We start from the raw sequence: 18,743 nt of genomic DNA on the forward strand, positions 1-18,743 counted from the left end.
CGCTAATGGAAGCATCCTGCGTTTTTCACATTTGCATGAACAGGCAAGAGGTGTAGTGACACTTTGAAGTAGATGTGAACAAGTCAGTGAGAGGGGAGATTTGTACTTTGTCATAAGCATCTTCAAACATATTCCTTTATGGAGGTTACATTAAATGGTTTAGGAATTTAGGAATGCTCAACTGATGTCAAAAGAACTCAAAATGAGGTGTTAAAATCCTCTATGGTTGTGATGTCTGTGCTAGTTGCTAATTTGGTTATCAACGACAATGTTTCCTGTGTTTATATACACTGCAAAATATACAAGATAAGTAGTTTCAATTCATTAACAGGAATTATTAGATAACCAGGAATAGGTCACATATCTAAATGGAAAAACGTGAAATGAGTTTTCGCTCTGATACTTGGATTGAGCTTGATTTTAAGACACCAAACAAAAAGGATTTCACAGCAACAGCAAGAATTTGGGGTATCATACAGCAGCTCCTTTCACAAAGTGCCAAAGCTTTGGGCTGCTTAGTTGACCACAAGTAGCCTAGTTACAATACAGGGCCTGGTGCTTAGTGTGAAAACATTTTTGCTCAGATTTTCAGTGTCATCTTTGAGAGCCAGTACAGTAGTTCTATAATTCTATGTTGTTGTAGGGCTACTTGCGCCAGTGCAGGAAGCGTGTGGACATGTTTAATGATGACCAGCTGAAGGTCATCTTTGGAAACATCGAGGACATTTACCGCTTCCAGATGGGTTTTGTTAGAGATTTGGAGAAACAGTACAACACAGAGGAACCGCACCTCTCTGAAATCGGGCCCTGCTTTTTAGAACATGTGAGTATTTTCTTATTTTTCAGCACACAAAAAGGAATGATACACACTGTCCAGCCAAGAGCAGCCATAATTGCTAATAATTTTGATAGGCCCGTTATCACAAGATTTGAACTTAATTATCTTGTTATCTTGATATAACATTTAAGCTGTGGAGATAATTAAGTCACCAGCAACCCGTTTATCTCAAGATAAGGAGTTAATTAAGTCATGATCTTGGGTTCTAATAATAAAGTTTAGAAACTGTAGCCACCCTCTGTACATTTTGGCACTCCCCATCACAGTATGTTTCATTGGGTCTAAAAGTTATTGTATTCTCTGATTGTGCACCACTCTGCTCCTTTACACTACAGCAAGACGGTTTCTGGATCTACTCAGAATACTGTAACAACCACTTGGATGCCTGTATGGAGTTGAGCAAACTGATGAGGGATGGCAGGTACCAGCACTTCTTCGAGGCCTGTCGCCTCCTCCAGCAAATGATTGACATTGCCATAGACGGCTTCCTGCTCACCCCTGTCCAGAAAATCTGCAAATATCCACTCCAGTTGGCTGAGCTTCTTAAATACACCGCACAGGAGCACAGGTACTGTAGGCTGTGACCAGGACCACATTTAATCTGTTGAATGTTGTTGTTGTTTCATAGTAATTCATTTGTTTCTAAAAGAAGCCATTACTGATGCATCATTGTTTTCCAGATGCATTGTGTTGCAATGCAGCTGTTGCAGACGCTGGGTTTATAATACTGAAGTGGTAATTATCCAGACACAAGCTGAAACAAATCCTGTTTTGCACTGTTTTACCACCTTTCTGTGAATGTTTTAGAAGGAAGTCATATCATCTTTGTCTCAACTCACCACCATAGGATCATTGCGCAGAACTGTGTTTATAAATAAACTGCAGATTAAATATGAATTGGGGCTTTTCGCCGACACATATACGAGAGTCAACATTTCCCACACGTTTCATGCACAGCACAGAAGCATAGTATACAATTTAAACATTTGCAGTTGAGCTCTCGCGCACAGACGAATGCTTGAGTATCCAGATGTGCAAACTCATGCGTGCAAACCCACAGAAACATGGTGTAAGTGATTCAGCGTGTCTCAGCCAGCTCCAGGTCATTCACAAACCACGCGTTCTCAGCCAGAGAGGGACAGGTGCCAGCTCTGCCAGCAAGGCCCGCCAGATCACAGTGTTTGACTGTTAGGAGCTGTGGAGAATCTGCCAGATATAGGCCTGTCTCTGTCGCACATGCAGGCACGCACACACACACACACACACACACACACACACACACACACACACACACACACACACACACACATTATCTTCCAAAGTGAGGATTGGATCCATAGCACATCTAAGCCAGAGGGATAAATCCAGCTCACTTAGCTTAGGCGCAGTCAGAGTTAACTGTGAATAGAGAATGGCTGATTAGAATTAAACAGCAGTGTGGTTTTTGACCGTGTTCCAACCAACTTACTACTGTCACTTGAGTTTATAACCCCTGTCTTTAATAGGCTACCCAGTATCATTCACTGCTGTAACATTACATGTCTCTGAATGGCCCACCTCCAAGAGCTATAATTTTACCCTTTAACACCCCGGAGTAATTATGTTTACACTGTGTCTGCAGTGACTATCGATACGTGGCAGCAGCTCTGGCAGTAATGCGGAACGTCACTCAGCAGATCAACGAGAGGAAGAGGAGGCTGGAGAACATCGACAAGATCGCCCAATGGCAAGCCTCGGTTCTTGACTGGGAGGTATGTGTTTGTATGCAATTTATAAAAGCATTCCATTTATGCTTTCATAATTCCCTGAATTACTCCTTGAATTCCCTAAATGTTTCCCTATTTAATTAAACTAAAAGGACATCTTGACTTTCAGACCTACACCTGATCCTAAATTAGAAATTAGACCGACTGTCAGACTGTAAAGGCGTATAAAAATTCCAGGAGGAGCTCAGTTTAAACCTGCTTCTACCTCAAACTGAGAGGAGCCAGTGCAGGTGGTTCAGGAACCTGATAAGGATGCCCCTTGGGTGCATCCCTTTAGAGGTCCACCAGGCATGGCCAGCTGGGCGGAGGCCCCAAGGCCAACCCAGGACTCGCTGTAGGGATTATATCTCCCAGGAGGAGCTGGAGGAAATTGCTGGAGACAGGGAGGCCTGGGCGTCTCTTCGTCCCCTGTTGTTACCCCATCCATGTATTGGAGAGTGAATGTATGGATGCTCAAAACTGCAGCTAGGATTTGATAAACAGCCATGTTTTGTAACATGTAACTGTAAAGAAACAGTTATATTATCAGGTTTAATGTCTCACACTTGTGAAAGATCCTTCAAAGCCAAAAACGATATTATATTTCCTGCATATACGGCTGAGTAAGACTAACAATGACAAGTAAACTGATTTTTTTCTGTACCAAGAAAATCCTTTTTAACTTACTATTTATTTGTGTTCACGTCTAGGGGGATGATATCTTGGACAGGAGCTCGGAGCTCATCTACACTGGGGAGCTGTCATGGATCTATCAGCCGTATGGACGCAGCCAACAGCGAGTCTTCTTCCTCTTTGACCACCAGCTGGTCCTCTGTAAGAAGGTAGGCTTTCTCTCTGCTTTTTTGTTCAATTTCTTTCTTTTATTTCAAGATTCAGTTGGGTGAAAACAAACTGATGAGCTAAAATGCATCCTCATTTTGTGTTCTTGAAAGTAGTTGTATTACATGGCTGGTGACAGAGATGCTTGAAGACAATGTGACCTCTTAGTCAAGAGCTGCAAATAGATTACATAATGTTGTATGAGACGCGTCAGCCCTCAATGAAGAGGCGTTCAAATCCTCAGCACCTTTCACAAAATGGAGCTATGGTAGTTTGGGCTCTAATGCACCGAGGTTGTGCACTGCTGTCAGACAAATGTTCACGCTTGGCTCGCCTCAGTACATGCACAGAGATACAGACACAAATGCAGACAGACACTTGGACATGCACAGAGGCTGAATACACACACACACACACACAGGAGAACAATAATTTCATCACTACACAGACAAACACACACAGAAAGAACTAACATATACATATATTGCCTTTTTGCAGTCCTTCCTTCTGTCCTTATCCTCTTCCTCTCTATCATAATTTAACATCTCTGGCACCAGAAATGAACTCCAGTTTGTCTGCAGATCACCATGTGTGTTTGCTGTTCTGGTCCACTAACTAAAGTCAGCTCCAAGACGCACTAAATTATAAATTCCAGTCTTTGTTGTACTCTCAGCATAACATGTGTACTGCCTCCTAACAGCCCTCAGGGTGTGTTAGGTGCACGTGGCATGTAGCCCTCCATCTTTTCCTCTCATCTCTACCTTATCAGCACAAAGATGCACATTTCCGTCTTTATGCTTATTAAAATATCCGCTTTTTCTTTGTACTTTCCTTGACCTTATAGCGTAACTGGATGTTATATTATCCTAAGGGAGAGGTCACAGCAAGGACTTACTCTACTATGTGGCCATCTTGTTAGTGCAAATTCTAAAGGTTACATTGGTTATTTGTGTGGAGTTCAAATGCAAAGTGTCCCATTCTTATTCAGTCTGTTATCTGAAGGGGAAAATCAATTATCCGTCACTAATGTCAGATAACAGCTATTTTTAGCTGTTCAGCAGTAATGTTCATCTCCTCCTAATGTATCTCATATATGCACATATATGCTATATGTGTTGTAGTTGCTGGTGGTGTTAGAAGAAACATGCTTCAGTGCAGTCCAAAATAGCTGCAGAGTCAGTTACAATGAATGGTGATCATTAATAAATCATTTTCTCAGAAAATTAAAAGCTTCTCAAATCCAAATTGGTTATCTGTTATCATAAACTGAGATATATTGAGGTTTTGGAATCGCTGATTGGAAATAATAAAATATTTCTGGGAAAGTAGCATTTTTTTGTGGTATTTATGAACCCCCAGCAGTTTGGACATTTTTGTGTTTCTGTCGCATTGTCACTTACTGTGAGCCCGTTTTTCACTGCAGTGTAAAGTCCTGCACCTCTGTGCAAACAACCATCACTAGAAGCAGAGAGAACCCAAAATGTTGATGTTTTAGGATACCAAAGTTGTAATGCCATAAATCATTTTTGAAAATGAAAAAAAAAGTCCAGTTTCTTTGATTATTTATTCTACAAAAATTGAGAAAACCCGGAATCAACATAGTCATCATTTTTGCCCACAGATGTTGGCAACGCTGGAAAAAAGGAAGCTCTTCAAACTATAGATATTTTACTGTTTACATTTTAAATCTGTTTCTGTACTCCTATCTACACGGTGCAAACACAGCCTGCAGTTCAGCCCAGTTTAGCTAAAAGTCCCTACATTTTTGTCATGTGATTGTTGGTCGCTAGTTACTAATGGCTTCATGGTTGCGCAGATGAGCATGGAATTGTTTGTATTTTACAGAATATAGTTAGTATAAATGCTTTGTTTTTGCGTTTTTTTTTTTTTTATTGGCATGCAGGAAAAAATGATTTTGATGAAATATTACAATTTTAAGCTTAGATTTGGTCAGAGTGTCACATCAAAGACGAGTAGTACAAGCACAGTCAGAACTATTAATTCTGGATGTACAGTTTGTAGCTATGATAAAATTGTGGAATTTTGATGTTTTTTTTTCTAAAAAAAGGTAACGTCTTTCAAACCTGCCAGTTTTGGGATTCAGAGGGTTAATTATGGATCACAACAATCATTATGCAACCAAACCACCTCCAAAATTCATCAACAAAAAAATAGAGTTGAATACAGTCAAATAAACACCTGTCTGACAAAAACGGATTGAAAACTGAGCATTGTAAGCTTTGCAAAGATTGGATTTATCACAATGTTGTAGTGTGATTATGCATTAGACTGCTGGCGTGCTTGACAAACTAGTATGTGTACGTTCTGCTGCCAAGAGCAGATTTACTAAGAAATATGGCATTTTGCAATGTGTGGTGGAAGGTGTTTGTATGTTTGGGCAGCAGATGGAAAGGGTTGCATAAGACCGACTCTGAGGATACCGAGGGTAAGATGCTTGTTGACACCTCTAAGGTTCAGCACACACACACACACTCAAATGACACACACAATAACAGACATCTTTCTCTTCTGTTCACCAGGATCTGATACGCCGGGACATCCTGTACTACAAGGGCCGCATCGACATGGATCGCTATGAGGTGCGGGACGCCATCGACGGGCGTGACGATGACTTCAACGTCAGTGTGAAGAACGCATTCAAATTGTGCAACAAAGACAGTGAGGAGATCCACATCTTCCTGGCCAAGAAGCCGGAGGAGAAGATCCGCTGGCTCAGGGCCTTCCATGAGGAGAGGAAGATGGTGCAGGAGGATGAGAAAATCGGTTAGTCACACACCTCCCTGCACCTCCCTGTTTGGAAACCATTAGTTTCATTCACAGTGGGCTCTGAAGCTTCAGTTACATGTTGCTGCAGCACACTAGAAGGGGAATTTGTAGCAGACAATATGAGCTTTCCTGTGCACTGGAAAAAATACCCCTCTCAAAACAAGAAAAAGAAACTTATTTCAAGGAACTTTTCCCTTGAAATAAGTGAAAAATCTGCCAATGGACAAGTGAAAATGGCTTGGTACGATTTCTTGAAATAAGATATGATATTTAGAATCTTGAGATCTCAAAATTAGCTGGGAAAACTTATTTTAAGTTATATTTTACCAGGATTGCCAAGCTTAGGTGTCTTAAAATAAGCCAGATATGAAAAAGATTTTAAAAAAGAAGTTTTTCACTCAAAAATAGATTTTCATGTATTAACCCTCCTGCTGTCTTCATTTACAGGCACCAAAAAATATTGGTTCTTTGTCTGAAAAAAATCCAAAAAAATCAGCAAAAAAATTCCCCACATTTCTGAAAATTTGCAAAATCTTCAGGAAGAAAATTCCAATAATTCCTTAAAAATTTCCCTTAAAATTTTTTATTTTTTTTTAAATCCCTCAAATTTGGCAAGAAAATTCTTGTAAGTATTTTCAAAAAATGACTAAAAATCTTCCCAAAAAATCCCAAAAATATCTAAAGTGATTACAGATATATCAGTAAAACGTCTAATATTTTCTTTAAGAACATTGTTAACATTTCTTTTTTTCTACCAAAAAATGTTCAGAGATTTCTCAAAATTGTTGAAAATGTGGACATCAGAAGTTTCACTGTGAAAATGTATTTTTCCCACATTTTCAAACTTTAAAACAGGTCAATTTGACCCGCAGGACGACACGAGGGTTGAACTTATTTTGAGTTTTCTTGTAAAATTCAACTCAAAACAAGATCATTTCAAGATTGTTTGACTTAAGATATTTAAGATCCATTGTTTTAAAACAAGCCCCTCCATTTGCTGAAATGTCACTTGTTAAGTGAATTTATCTTAAATCAAGTGGGATGAGACATTTTGGCTAAAAATAAGACAAATAGACTTGGTAAGATTTTGAGTTTTTGCAATGTGTAATACGTACAATATTAAAACCATAGTTGGCATAGAATGAGCATGATGATCAGGCTTTGGCTCTAGATCAAAATGTAGTAGAAGGCGATACATTTGTTTCTGAAGACACATTATTAGGATTGCAGCAGGTGATATTTTTATACTTTGACTTTATTTTTGCTTTAGCTGTTCTGTAGCAACAATAAAAGGCAAGTTCTTCTAACTTACATTTTCTGCAGACCTTGTGTGCAACATGTGTCCAACCTACAATGTTGTCGTTGTTTAGGTTTCGAGATCTCTGAGTATCAGAAGCGACAGGCAGCCATGACAGTGAGAAAGGTGACCAAACAGAAAGGTGAGGCAACAAGAAGATATCAGGTGATTTCCCTTTTTTTTTTTTCCTCGCTGGTGTGCTCTGTCTTCTCATCGCTGTTTACTCTTCCTTTACCCTGCTCTCTTTTTTTACTTTTACGCCCTTTTTTAAACACATACTTTGTTTATGAATACACGTAGACTAGCCTTGTACTACATAAGCTAGAAGAGTCAAGAGGATTCATGTCTTCTCGCTATTTTACTACCAATATTTTTCTTTTGAGTTAAATGTCTGTCAGGCCGTACATGAGGATGACTTAATATGAGTTGTAAAGCAGCTGTTAAGCATCAATGAAAAGACAGAGGGCTGTTTGCATGAAGTATTGAGTTTAAAGGACGATACCAGTGTTCATGACATGTGGGTCTTGTGTCACGCTTGTCTAGACCTGATTTAATACCTCAGCCGACTGTTTGATTTTTTTTCTTTTACTGAGTTAGGGTGGTTGTTGGTGCTTCCATTTACATTTACATCCAAAGTGACGAAGCAAAAAGCAGCTCTTTAGGCTGGCACTGCACTTCTTGGTTGACATTTTTCAATAATTGTTAATGTCTCTGTACGACGTAGCACATCCATCCATCCATTAGCTATGTACCACTTAATCCTCATTAGGCTTGTGGGGGGCTGGAGCAACTCAGGACGTAGGCAGGGTACACCCTGGACAGACAAACACACACACTCGCTCACATTCACCCCTACGGACAATTTAGAATCACCAATTAACCTGAGCAGGGTTTTTTTGGGAGGAAGTCCGAGAACCTGGTGAAAGCCCACGAATGCACAGGGAGAACATGGAGAATCCACACAGAAAGATCCCAGGCCCAGGCCGGGACGTGAACCTAGGATCTCAGTGCTAATAACCAAGCCACTGTGCAGCCCACACATAGCCCAGTGAGTCATGATTTGTGTTGCGTTTTCTACCACAATAGCACGTCACCCTGAAGTTGTGAGAATCATGTCTTTTCTTTAACTTTTATGGTTTAATATGCTCTGTTTTAAAGCCGCATATGTTTAAAAACTACATCAGTTCACTTATAATTTGGTCCTCACCAACACCTGCCTACTATCTCAGTAACAGAGGAGCATGTCGAACAAGTTATTCGAGACGCTACTTTCAGACAGCATCAGCGACAGAAAACCTAGAAATCCAAACTGCTGGTATTGTCCTTTAAGATTTAGCCATTTTAGTGCTAGGCTAGATGTTTGTACATTTACCATTACTGATGTTCTTGCCAGTTTCACTATAAGCATGACCATCCATTAAGGTATTAATGAACTAATGACGACTGCTGGAATGTTCTCTCTGACGTTAGGATCCCTGTAGATGTCTGTCAGAAGTAAATGTTGTGTGTTTCTAAGTGCTGTATGTGTACGTGGCTGGCACAAGGTGAAGTACTCTCTTGAATTTCAGATTCATTTATAGATTTCATCTTGAGAAAGAGGGCCATGTTGTATGGACATGGTTTGAAAATGATAAAGGTATATGCATTAGAGTTCTCCTTAGAGCTAGCACAATAAGATGCCATGGCAACTGCTAAGCAGCATTGGGAGGTGTTGTGTTTAACGTTGGCATTGGAGCATGCAGTCACTGTCCAATCTGTTTACAAGCATTATCTTGACTATCCAAGATAAACAGGTTCTACTAACACTAATAGACTGAACCCTTCTAACTGCTAAAACAGTGTTTGGCAAAATATGCGTAACAAAAGACACTGTTTCTCATCTTTTCATTTTTTTTGAAGATGCCATGGCAACTTTTGAATATTTCATCTCCAAATATTGATTGTATCTATTTATTAATTACAGTAGCATAGTTGTGATGCTTGTAGACTGTAGCTAAATGACATTGTAGACTGTAGTTAAATGCATATTAACAGCTTTCTGTTGGCTCTATTTTTGCCACTCTTGTGTTCTCAAGTGCCAAGGGTGCTATTCAAACAAATGTGCTGTTAACAAACATGGAAGAACAGTGTCCCGTGTCCAAATGCCTGGTTTCCTCATTGTATCAGATGTAATCTGTTGGTTCTCTTGTTTGCCTGCTACAGAATTTGATTGAATAGCATCTTTAGTCTCCCTTGTGTCATTGCAAGAGCTGAATTCCACTTTTATTCCAAATTCAGCTTTCATCATATGATCATACTGTGCCATATCTCAGGATTAATATGCAGGAATGTTAACACTAAGGGCTCATTTTGTACGTCTACGTGCCTGTTTTTTTTGTGGAAGCATGACTTGATGTTGTGTTGTTGTGCCTGTTCCTGATACAATACTGATAATGTTTCCTCTTTGCTGTCCACCTCCCTTCTTTTTTCTCTTTTGCTTTGTGCCTTGCACTGCCTTCTTGCCCCCTTCCCCCTCACACCCCCTTCTGGCTGTTTTTGCACCTGCCTTCCTAGGTGTAAACAGGTGCACGCCCCCCTCATACCCGCCCCCTCAGGACCCCCTCAGTGCGGGGCAGTATGAGGTAACGGAGGACATGGCACAAGGAGAGGTTTTTGAATTCAGTCAACCCAAAAGAGGCCAGGCTCCCTTCTGGCAGAATTTTAGTAGATTAGCTCCATTTAAGAAATAGAGATACACAGACTCTTCTGAAGGACCAGCTATTTTTCTTAGAAGCACTAAACACTGGATGATCATGTCCCATGATGAAGAAAAATACGAAAAACACACATACACAAGAGACTTTGAAGTTAAGGACCAATGTTAATATAAAGTGTGATTGGAAGCAGCGAGAGGACTGAAGACTTGAGAAAAAAAATACAACTTTACAATTCATATATGTTAGTACCGTTCTTAGTTATCATGCTTCTCCAGCCGAGTCAACTGTCATGAACTCTTTCCCTTGGATTCTGCATACTCACGCATCATCTGAATGTCCTGGAATTGTTGAGATTGTTTTTGATTTCATTTATAACCCATCATATCTGGAGAGAATCGCAAGGTCAAGCCGGGTCATTCCTAGTTGTATGATTGTGTCCAAAAGCTGAGATGTTGCTGTGCTGCTATGTGAGATTGTTTGTTGCATTCTTCTGAATGTGAGATTGAATTAACGACGACCTCAGCTGCTGGCTGTGGTGAGCGAAGGACCTGCCAAGCTCGACTGTCAGCATCGCCTCTGAGTTAGATCCATTCCACCACTGATCACAGGCTGATCAGGCCATCTCTGCTCTACTGATGTCTGCATCTGGATCTCCACTTCACTCTCAGCGCTCCACATTCCTCTCTCTAGCCCCTCTCTTCGCAAAGTGTGACGTTTCAGCGTTGCCCTGCATCCCTCTTGTCCCTCTCTATCTCTCTATCCACCTGCTCAGCCTCGGTGAGTCAGCAGCTCTCAGAGGAGGAGGTTCATTCCTTTGGACACCTGCCATTGGCCATGATATGATGGGTCAGGCAGCGAATCAATAGTCTGAACATCAATAGAATATTTACATCCTTTCACCAACCACTTGTGACAGGGTATTCATATTCGGTCACGCGAGGGTCTGTGCGTTGCATTTGACGGAGAGCTTGCTGCTCAGATGAAACAGCTGGGAGCAGGAGATAGGCAGGCTATGGTCCACCTGCCTTGTTTTGCAGTCCCTCCCCCCCAATCTCCCCAGAGACCACCCCTGTAGCACTGTGCTGGCAGCTCACTGGGTGTTTGGAAAGAGCACAGCCTACCTCTGGAAATGAGTGCTAAAAAATGAAGTTGATGCATTGGCCAAGGTCTAAAATAATATCTCTTTTTTTCCGTGTCAGCTGTAAAAGAAGACTTCTTCAGTTAACGATTTGCTCACACTGTAAAAAGCACAGCACATATTCAGCCTGAATTCTTTTTTTTTCTCTCATTTTGAGTACGAGCGATACAAATATGCAATGCTACAGTGTGAGGAGTAGTTGGAACCCCATCCAGCACAGGGGGAAATGGTCAAAAAATGGAATATGCTGTGGGAAGTGGACTGCATTTTGAGTCAGTACTTGAAAAAAAGTCCACTGCAGTAGTGCGAGTTGATACCGCAGGGAGGTAGAAAGGTGAATTTAATCTGTAGCATGCAGGTGTCCTCTGACAGATTCACGCATCTCTAAAGACTGAAGCTTCCAATCTTGGCTCTCCGCCCCGTCACGTTGTTTTCCTGATCTGATCCATGTTCTGGCAGTTAGCTCCGGCGCTATTAAGTGATTCACAAAGGACTGTGGCCTGATCAGATTGATTTTTTTTAATCAACAAAGCCCCCGAAGCTGCTGTGTGAGAGAGATCCTGCCACAGAGTCCTTCAGTAGAGGAGTTAGAAAAGCGACGATCCGAGGAACTGACGAGAAACTACCAATTTACACACATCATGAAGGTGTTCTTTTCTACACTTGGAATGTAAGTGAAACATCTGTCCATGGTTTGTGATCATATTTTGACCTCAGATACAGATTTTGTGTTGAATTATCACCAGATGGACAGTACATATACAGTATGACAACTTGTGCAATGTGATATATCATTATATATCTTCACTATTCACTACAACGTGATATGGAAGAGTTATATATTGTTCTTTGTCATTTGTTTGCCTTCTTACAGGCCTTATAACCTATTGGAGAAAAAAAAGACCTTAGAAAATTCCTTTGTATGTTGTGTAATTTATGTTCTGTTTCAGTAAAGAAAGTTGAGAAATGGGTGAGTTGGCTGCTGGTGTCTGTAGAGATGGCTCCCAGTGAGATTGTTTTGGAAGATAATTCTCTTGTCTGGCACAGCAAAAAGATATGGTTCCCAGGCCATGATAACCTCAGGTCCCGTGCTACGCCCACCCCCCACCCATCCCCCTACTCCTCCTCCTCCTCCCACCCCCTCCACCACCCCACACACACACACACACACACACACACACACACACACACACACACACACACACCTCTCCCTTTTCAACACTACCACCAGTACCAACATACAGACACAAGCATGCAGGCAAACACACAACACTGACACACATAATACGCACTTGCTGGCCCGTTCTGCTGCGGAGAAGAGAGATGCTATCTAACAGTGCCTTCCAGCATTCCACTAGTGATTATCTATTCAGTTTCACAGGCAGATTTGAATTAGTCATGTATTTTCCCTTCAGTGCATCTCTCACTCTCTTCCTTTCTCTCTCTGTCTCTCGTCCACACTGGGAATTCCTCGTTCCCCAGTGCATGAGATCCACACGGACAGAAACTTTAGAGGTCAGGCCTTTTCCATATGAGTAGATATACTGTGCTGTCTGACTGAAACACCTAAAAACACCTTTATTATATTCTGTCACACTTACATAGCAGCAATTTTATTGCACAAGAATTTCAGATGTTTAGAAACTGCATAGAGTTCATTTATTGTTATCTATTTAACATACTAAAAAGGAAACAGTTTTCATTAGTCAAGTTTAGGTTTCACATTTCAAAGTATATTATTAACAACGAGTTATGAATCAAAAGAAGAATCATCTATTTTACCTTTATCAGATACACACTGTAAATACTGTAAAAAGAACAGATCATATATTTGGATATTGGTATTTTGCGTTGGAGACGAATGTTGTTCCAGTTCTAGCGTGCGGTAGACCTCAGTACCAGGTAAATGCATGCTTGTGGCATCCAATATTTTGCATGAGACTTAAGGCAACTCTTAACAGATTGTTTAGTTTCATTTAACTTCCAATTGAATTTTGTTTTTTTGTTTTTTTTCTATTTTTTCCACAACGCAGAACCATTCATTTGTAAAACCAATAGCATCTCACTAAAGGGAGTTCTTTTCTCTGTCCACCTGTCTCCTGCTCACTGCACATTACAGGTTGTAGCTTCTGTTTTTTATTTATTGACAAGTGGAGGGAAGCATCTTTTCCTCACGCTGAATCAAAGACTGAACTGTTGATAGGTGAAATGAAAGGCACTGATGTTCTCTTTGCCCAGATAAAATGGGTACTATAAACTGTAACATTATTTTATAACTTTTCGTTTTTTTTTTCTTTGAGTCCAACCTACACTGTCATGCTCCAGACTGCTGGTAATGTTTCTTTGGAATGCCATTATCTGCGGAGGCAAAACGGGTATAATTTTTCTATGACAACAGTGAACCAAATAGGAGTTAGCACTGATCATGGGTGTTTGTGTATAGATTTGTAGTCAAGCAGAAGAGCTGAATAAATTCGAAAACCTCTCGGGATGAGCTAAAAATAAACATAATCCTGAAGACACATACACACAGTACTTCATTGCAATTCATATCATGCTCTTGTTTCTACTTAAGAAATGATTCTTTGAAGTACAATGACTTGACATCACAAATTGATTCCTCACTTGTATTTACTGACAACAGTATTACAATGTGGCCACGCTGTTTTAAAGGGTGTATATATTTGGTTTTATTTTTCTTATACAATTATGAATCTGACCTTGTACGGGGAGCTGAGAGGACAGCCTTCTGTGCAGTTGTTTTTTTTCGGCCCCCCCCCCCTTTACGGTCATATAACCAAGACAGCCAAGTTAGCAGACTGTCAACCGAATGCACCAGAGGTTGCTCAGATTTCTGTTATTCCTTTCAGTCCAGGGTGTAGTTCACTCACATTTAAGCATAGTGACATCTTCAGTAGGAACACCTTTGCAGTTGATCACGCAGTCCTGTGTTGTTTCAGAATAGTCAGGGTACAAGTCTTCAATGAGCCATATGCTGATGTGGTTTTTCAATGACAACAAGGTAAACAGAAGACTGACATCCCCCATTTGGAAACTAGTCATTGTATAATACCATCTAGTTTGAGGTCTAGATTTTTTCCTATCACAGAACAATTTACTCACAGTATCCATATCCTTTTGTCACCATATGCAAACGTTTGTCATTTTCTTTCTTGCTGGCCTTTTGAGTTCAATTATTTGTTGTAGAAATGAAAAACCTGAAAAATAATGCCTATTCAATCCAGAAACTGTGAATGGGAGAGTGGAGATGTTAACTGTATGTACATTATATGTTTTGATGTAATCAGAAGCACTGGGAATATGTTGTACTTCGCTGTAAAAAATAAATCCATATCTGATATAGCTGTACTTTTGTTGAAAATAAAACCTCTACCGAACTGCGTGTCGAGGCGTCAATGTGCGAGTGAGAGCATTGTGCTGGGTTTCCTGTCGTGTGATATCATCTCCTGTTTGTAGAGCTCATTCCCAACAGCTGACACACTGACTCCTGGATACATTACAAAGGAAAAATTCAAGGGAACACGATAAATAACCTTGTCAATGTGGCGTTCACAAGTTGCAAAATGAAGGGGGGGGGAATCCAACAAACTTCTGACCACAAATGGTAGCCTGCAAGTAACTATGCCGTAATCAATAAGTAATGAGAGTTATGCAGATATATGCTCCCAGTTTTCTGTAATGAAGTGTAGGCTGTTCACTCCGCTTCCTGATGTTTTGAAGTCCAAAGATGCAAGACTGTTTTTCAGGAGAGATCTAAGACTTCCTGGTGTAACACAGACAGCTTGTGTATGTGTGTGTGTGTTTCTTCAGTTATGTCTGGATGTCTAAATTACTGTAGTGAGATTACATTTTCTGTGTGATGTCAGGTGTAAACTGAAAAAAGGCTACAAATTAGTAAAATTGCCAATAAGAAGACTTGAACGTGTGCTATAACAATGTGCAGTGTTACTGTGGTCTCTAGTGGTCAGCCTTGGTGTTACACTTCCAAGGACAGAGCAACATGGAGCCCTTAAGGGTGATCATTGTTCTTAGCTGGTAAGCGACATCTTTATGAGCTTAATAGAGCTAAAAAATCTCATGTAAACTTTATATTACACACTGAAAGCAGCCCTTTATCTTGTTCTGGCAGTGGGGAGATATAGCAAACCAAGAAATTAATCATCCAGACATGAGCTTACAGCACTGAGGTAAAAAAAAAGAAAAAAAGATGAAGAGATAAGATAAGAAACACAGGCACAGGCTAACTTGAGCATCACATGAGTTCCGAGGTGTCATGTTTCAAGTAGTTCTTCAGGATCAGAGGAATGTCCAATCTGTCAATTTCAGGCTCTTTACTCGCAAAAGGGAGGAAGCTTCGGATTGCCAGACGAGTCTGCGACATCAGTGTTTTGGGACAAACTGGAGCAGAAACAGAAGTGACAAAGAAAGATGAAACATTTCACATTTTTGAATATCCCAGACTACCACAATGAGTGCTGAGTCTGCTAACGGGTCTCACCTCTTTCCTTGAGCAGAAGAACCAGGGCTTCATTCTGCTTTGTGGTTTTGTCAATGATGAGTGTAGGTAGATAAACATCTGCCCCAAAGTCTATGAGAAGCTGAATGTACTCCACCCCACAACCGTAACGGAGACACACCTCCAGAACTGTCTTTGGCTGTTTTATCCTGGCCAGCATCTTCTCGTCTGTGCAGTTGTAGTTGGGGTTGGCTCCATGAAGAAGGAGCAGTTTAAAGCAGTCCAGGTGTCCGTACACAGCTGAGATATACAGAGGGCCTCTGCAGGCCGTGGCGTTGGAGGCCCACTCTGGTACTTTGGGTTTGACGTCCACCTCTGCTCCGAAGCGCAGCAGCTCTCGGAGTATGTCTACATCACCTTCTCGGGCCGCAGTCAGCACCGGGGAGCAGTTGTTGTACTGGCTGCCGTTAGGATCGGCTCCGGCCTTCAGCAGAGCCACCACACAGTCCAGATGTTTCCCACTGACAGCTGTGAACAGAGGCGTCTGAGCCTTCACGTCCAAACTGTCAATCTGGATTAAAAGAAACAGCAACATGTTTGAACAATAGGAAACACATTCTGGACAAACAGTGTCTTTGGTAATACAAACCAGGACTCCAGTGATCTATCACTGCGCTCCTTCATCACTGTCAGACTCAGGGGTGCACGGATGGGAATCACAATCACTTCAAAGATTCATAGTCGTTGGCTATGTGGTTCATTTCTCTTATTTTTTCTAAGCATGGTGGTTGCATCACCCTTCAAATGCATCTCACCACATATGTCAGTGAATGAATGCATCACAGTACAGCTGTAGGGGAATGCATCAACGGCATTATATAAGTGAAATAACCACGTATCATCGTTCACACAGTCTGACTTTCAATGTTGGTTCAGTCCATTCTAATCCCAGCTGTCACCTTCACTCCACTACAAACCTACACAAACACGGTACATAAGGTTAATAGTTCAGCATCACATTATCATTTACAAGTGAAATTTTTATGATTTGCTTTCATGGCTTCCACAGTCCCATAAAATGCTTTTAATGAGGAACTAATGTACTGTGAATCACTGACAATGGCACCTGTGGCCACAAGTGAGGGAGAGTCTATTGCCAAAAGCCACTGATTCATCCAGAGACAATGGTCATTCAGTATTGTTGGTAGACTTTGCAAATTTGTTGATAGAGATTTGGTCGCTCATGTGCGGAGCATCAAGGCCATGGTGGACGGTTATGGAAATGGATTGTTGGTGACAGAAGGAGTCTGAAGAGCAGAGAAGAGCTAATAGATGCTAACAGGCTCAGAAAAACTGAATCTGAGTTGAATGATATTTCTATATGGGCTACTGGTGACTGCTTTCATATCATACTTAAACATTTGCTCCATTGTTCATATGAAAAAAAATCATTAATGCAACTTTAATGCACAAAATGTAAAATGTAATGATCTAATTTCTTATTCATCATTTTTAATAAATGAAAAAGGAACAATTTGGGAACCTTTTTTGAAGGGGGGGTTTTACATGAAATGGCTGAGTGCAGTGTGTATTTTTAGTTGTTAAATAGGATACTTAAATCCATTACAACCACCAGCAGGCACAGCTGTGGGGTCCCTTCACACCCATTCTAAAATCCATCTCACCATCCCTAACTGAAAGCTGTACAACAACAAGCTCACCTCTGCACCGTGCTCCAACAACAACTCCAGGCATCTCAGGTGTCCCAGAGCGGCAGCAGTGCGCAAAGGGGTTACCGGGACCCCCCACCCACTTCTAGCATTGATAGACTTCCTGTAATTCTCCTGTGACAGAAGCTCGGCGAGCAGAGTGACATTGTCGCTGCTCACGGCGTTGTTCAGGGCCTGACACTGCTCGTTGTCTTCATCCTCCTCCTTGGGCTGCAGCAGGGAGAAGATCTTGGAAATGTCCATCAAACTCATGCTGACAGCTCGGCCCAGAACCATAATGTAACTCCAGGCTAGCACACGTCAAAACCCTTCCATCTGAAATGGCAGGGAAGACGATAACGCACCCATACACACTTGACATGCGCCTGTCATTTGGGTTATTTTTCTGGTAGAGTGGTTTTTGTATTCCAGCTGTACATATGAAAGTGAAATAATAAACACTCTGACCACAACACTACAAATCATTTCATGTCAACAGCAGTAAATGGGAATCACTGTAACAAGACACCTACCTCACCCTGTTGATGGTGTTTCCAAAGATCTTAGAGGAGAAGTTCCACACTTTCAGAGCTCCATTATAGGTCACGTGGAGAAAAGAAAGAAAGAGAAGGTCCTCCAAGGAGTGTGTGACTCTCCCACGGCAGCTATAAGTTGTGAAAACTGCAGTATGCTGTGTGTTTGTGTGTGTGTGTGTGTGTGTGTGTGTGTGCATGTGAAGAGGCCACAGCTCCTTTCTGAGGGGGGTGTCTGGGGGCTAATTTTAGGCCACAGATGGGCCTGGCTAAATTTCCATTCTTGGAGAGTCGAGACTCAGGTTTATAATTAGAAAGGTGATAGAACTGTGACAGTCGGTGATTGGGGAGTGTGACTTTGTCATTCCCTGAGTCCAGAACCAAAAAAAGAGGAGCTTTCTTCTTAATGTCACGGTTCAGTGTTTGGCACATTTAGGGACGAAGCCACAGCTGCATTTCTATATTTCCCAGTGTGAACAGAACTAATAATTCATAAAAAAGGTAGTGAGTGAGCTGCATGTGTCCTGTTATCACCCTGCTTCCCTGATTCACACCGAGGCAGCCATTTTAGTAAGTGTCAGCTGCATGACTGTCAGAAGCTTTAGAGGAGAAGCCAGTCAGCTGTTCTTCTGCCAAACCCACCCATGTTTTCATACTGTCCCGCATTTAGAGGGAAGGCTGAG

At 41.2% G+C, this 18,743-nt stretch overlaps 2 protein-coding genes across 12 annotated transcripts in view; one reads left to right on the top strand and one right to left on the bottom strand.

The window, feature by feature from the left end:
• The window catches only part of LOC111583145 (rho guanine nucleotide exchange factor 9), a 44,920-nt gene extending 30,181 nt beyond the window's left edge, over positions 1-14,739 (top strand). For 8 of the 9 annotated variants that reach the window (XM_023292095.3, XM_023292120.3, XM_023292103.3 and 5 more), the window contains 7 exons: positions 644-823; positions 1,174-1,406; positions 2,460-2,589; positions 3,294-3,425; positions 5,964-6,207; positions 7,581-7,649; positions 10,061-14,739. In XM_023292095.3, coding sequence (XP_023147863.2) covers positions 644-823; positions 1,174-1,406; positions 2,460-2,589; positions 3,294-3,425; positions 5,964-6,207; positions 7,581-7,649; positions 10,061-10,236 — 1,164 coding nt within the window. In that variant the 3' untranslated portion in view covers positions 10,237-14,739. Of the gene's footprint in view, positions 1-643; positions 824-1,173; positions 1,407-2,459; positions 2,590-3,293; positions 3,426-5,963; positions 6,208-7,580; positions 7,673-10,060 lie in introns of all 9 variants that reach the window. The other variant, XM_023292112.3, reaches the window with a different exon arrangement.
• asb12b (ankyrin repeat and SOCS box-containing 12b) lies at positions 13,955-18,258 on the bottom strand. 3 transcript variants are annotated; one of them, XM_035958249.2, is made up of 4 exons: positions 18,066-18,258; positions 17,540-17,863; positions 15,861-16,389; positions 13,955-15,760 (listed from the first exon to the last, which is right to left on the bottom strand). In XM_035958249.2, the coding sequence occupies exons 2-4, from the start codon at positions 17,822-17,824 to the stop codon at positions 15,615-15,617; spliced, it is 960 nt and encodes a 319-aa protein (XP_035814142.1). In that variant the 5' UTR covers positions 17,825-17,863; positions 18,066-18,258; the 3' UTR covers positions 13,955-15,614. The 3 variants fall into 3 exon arrangements, with proteins under 3 accessions (XP_035814142.1, XP_023147948.1, XP_054872318.1); XM_023292180.3 differs by having other exon boundaries at positions 18,061-18,258; XM_055016343.1 differs by having other exon boundaries at positions 17,540-17,959; positions 18,061-18,258.
• Between the last annotated feature and the right edge of the window lie 485 nt (positions 18,259-18,743).

This window comes from Amphiprion ocellaris, chromosome 13 (genome assembly GCF_022539595.1).
Source record: "Amphiprion ocellaris isolate individual 3 ecotype Okinawa chromosome 13, ASM2253959v1, whole genome shotgun sequence".
Classification (NCBI taxonomy): Eukaryota; Metazoa; Chordata; class Actinopteri; family Pomacentridae; genus Amphiprion; species Amphiprion ocellaris.

Excerpts from the sequence above, each read along its gene's own strand:
- asb12b (XM_035958249.2), bottom strand. The coding sequence starts at position 17,824 with ATGGTTCTGGGCCGAGCTGTCAGCATGAGTTTGATGGACATTTCCAAG. Across the intron at positions 16,390-17,539 it reads TGTTGGAGCACGGTGCAGAG|ATTGACAGTTTGGACGTGAA; the intron begins GTGAGCTTGTTG and ends CTTTTAATCCAG. Across the intron at positions 15,761-15,860 it reads TCTTCTGCTCAAGGAAAGAG|TTTGTCCCAAAACACTGATG; the intron begins GTGAGACCCGTT and ends TTTCTGCTCCAG.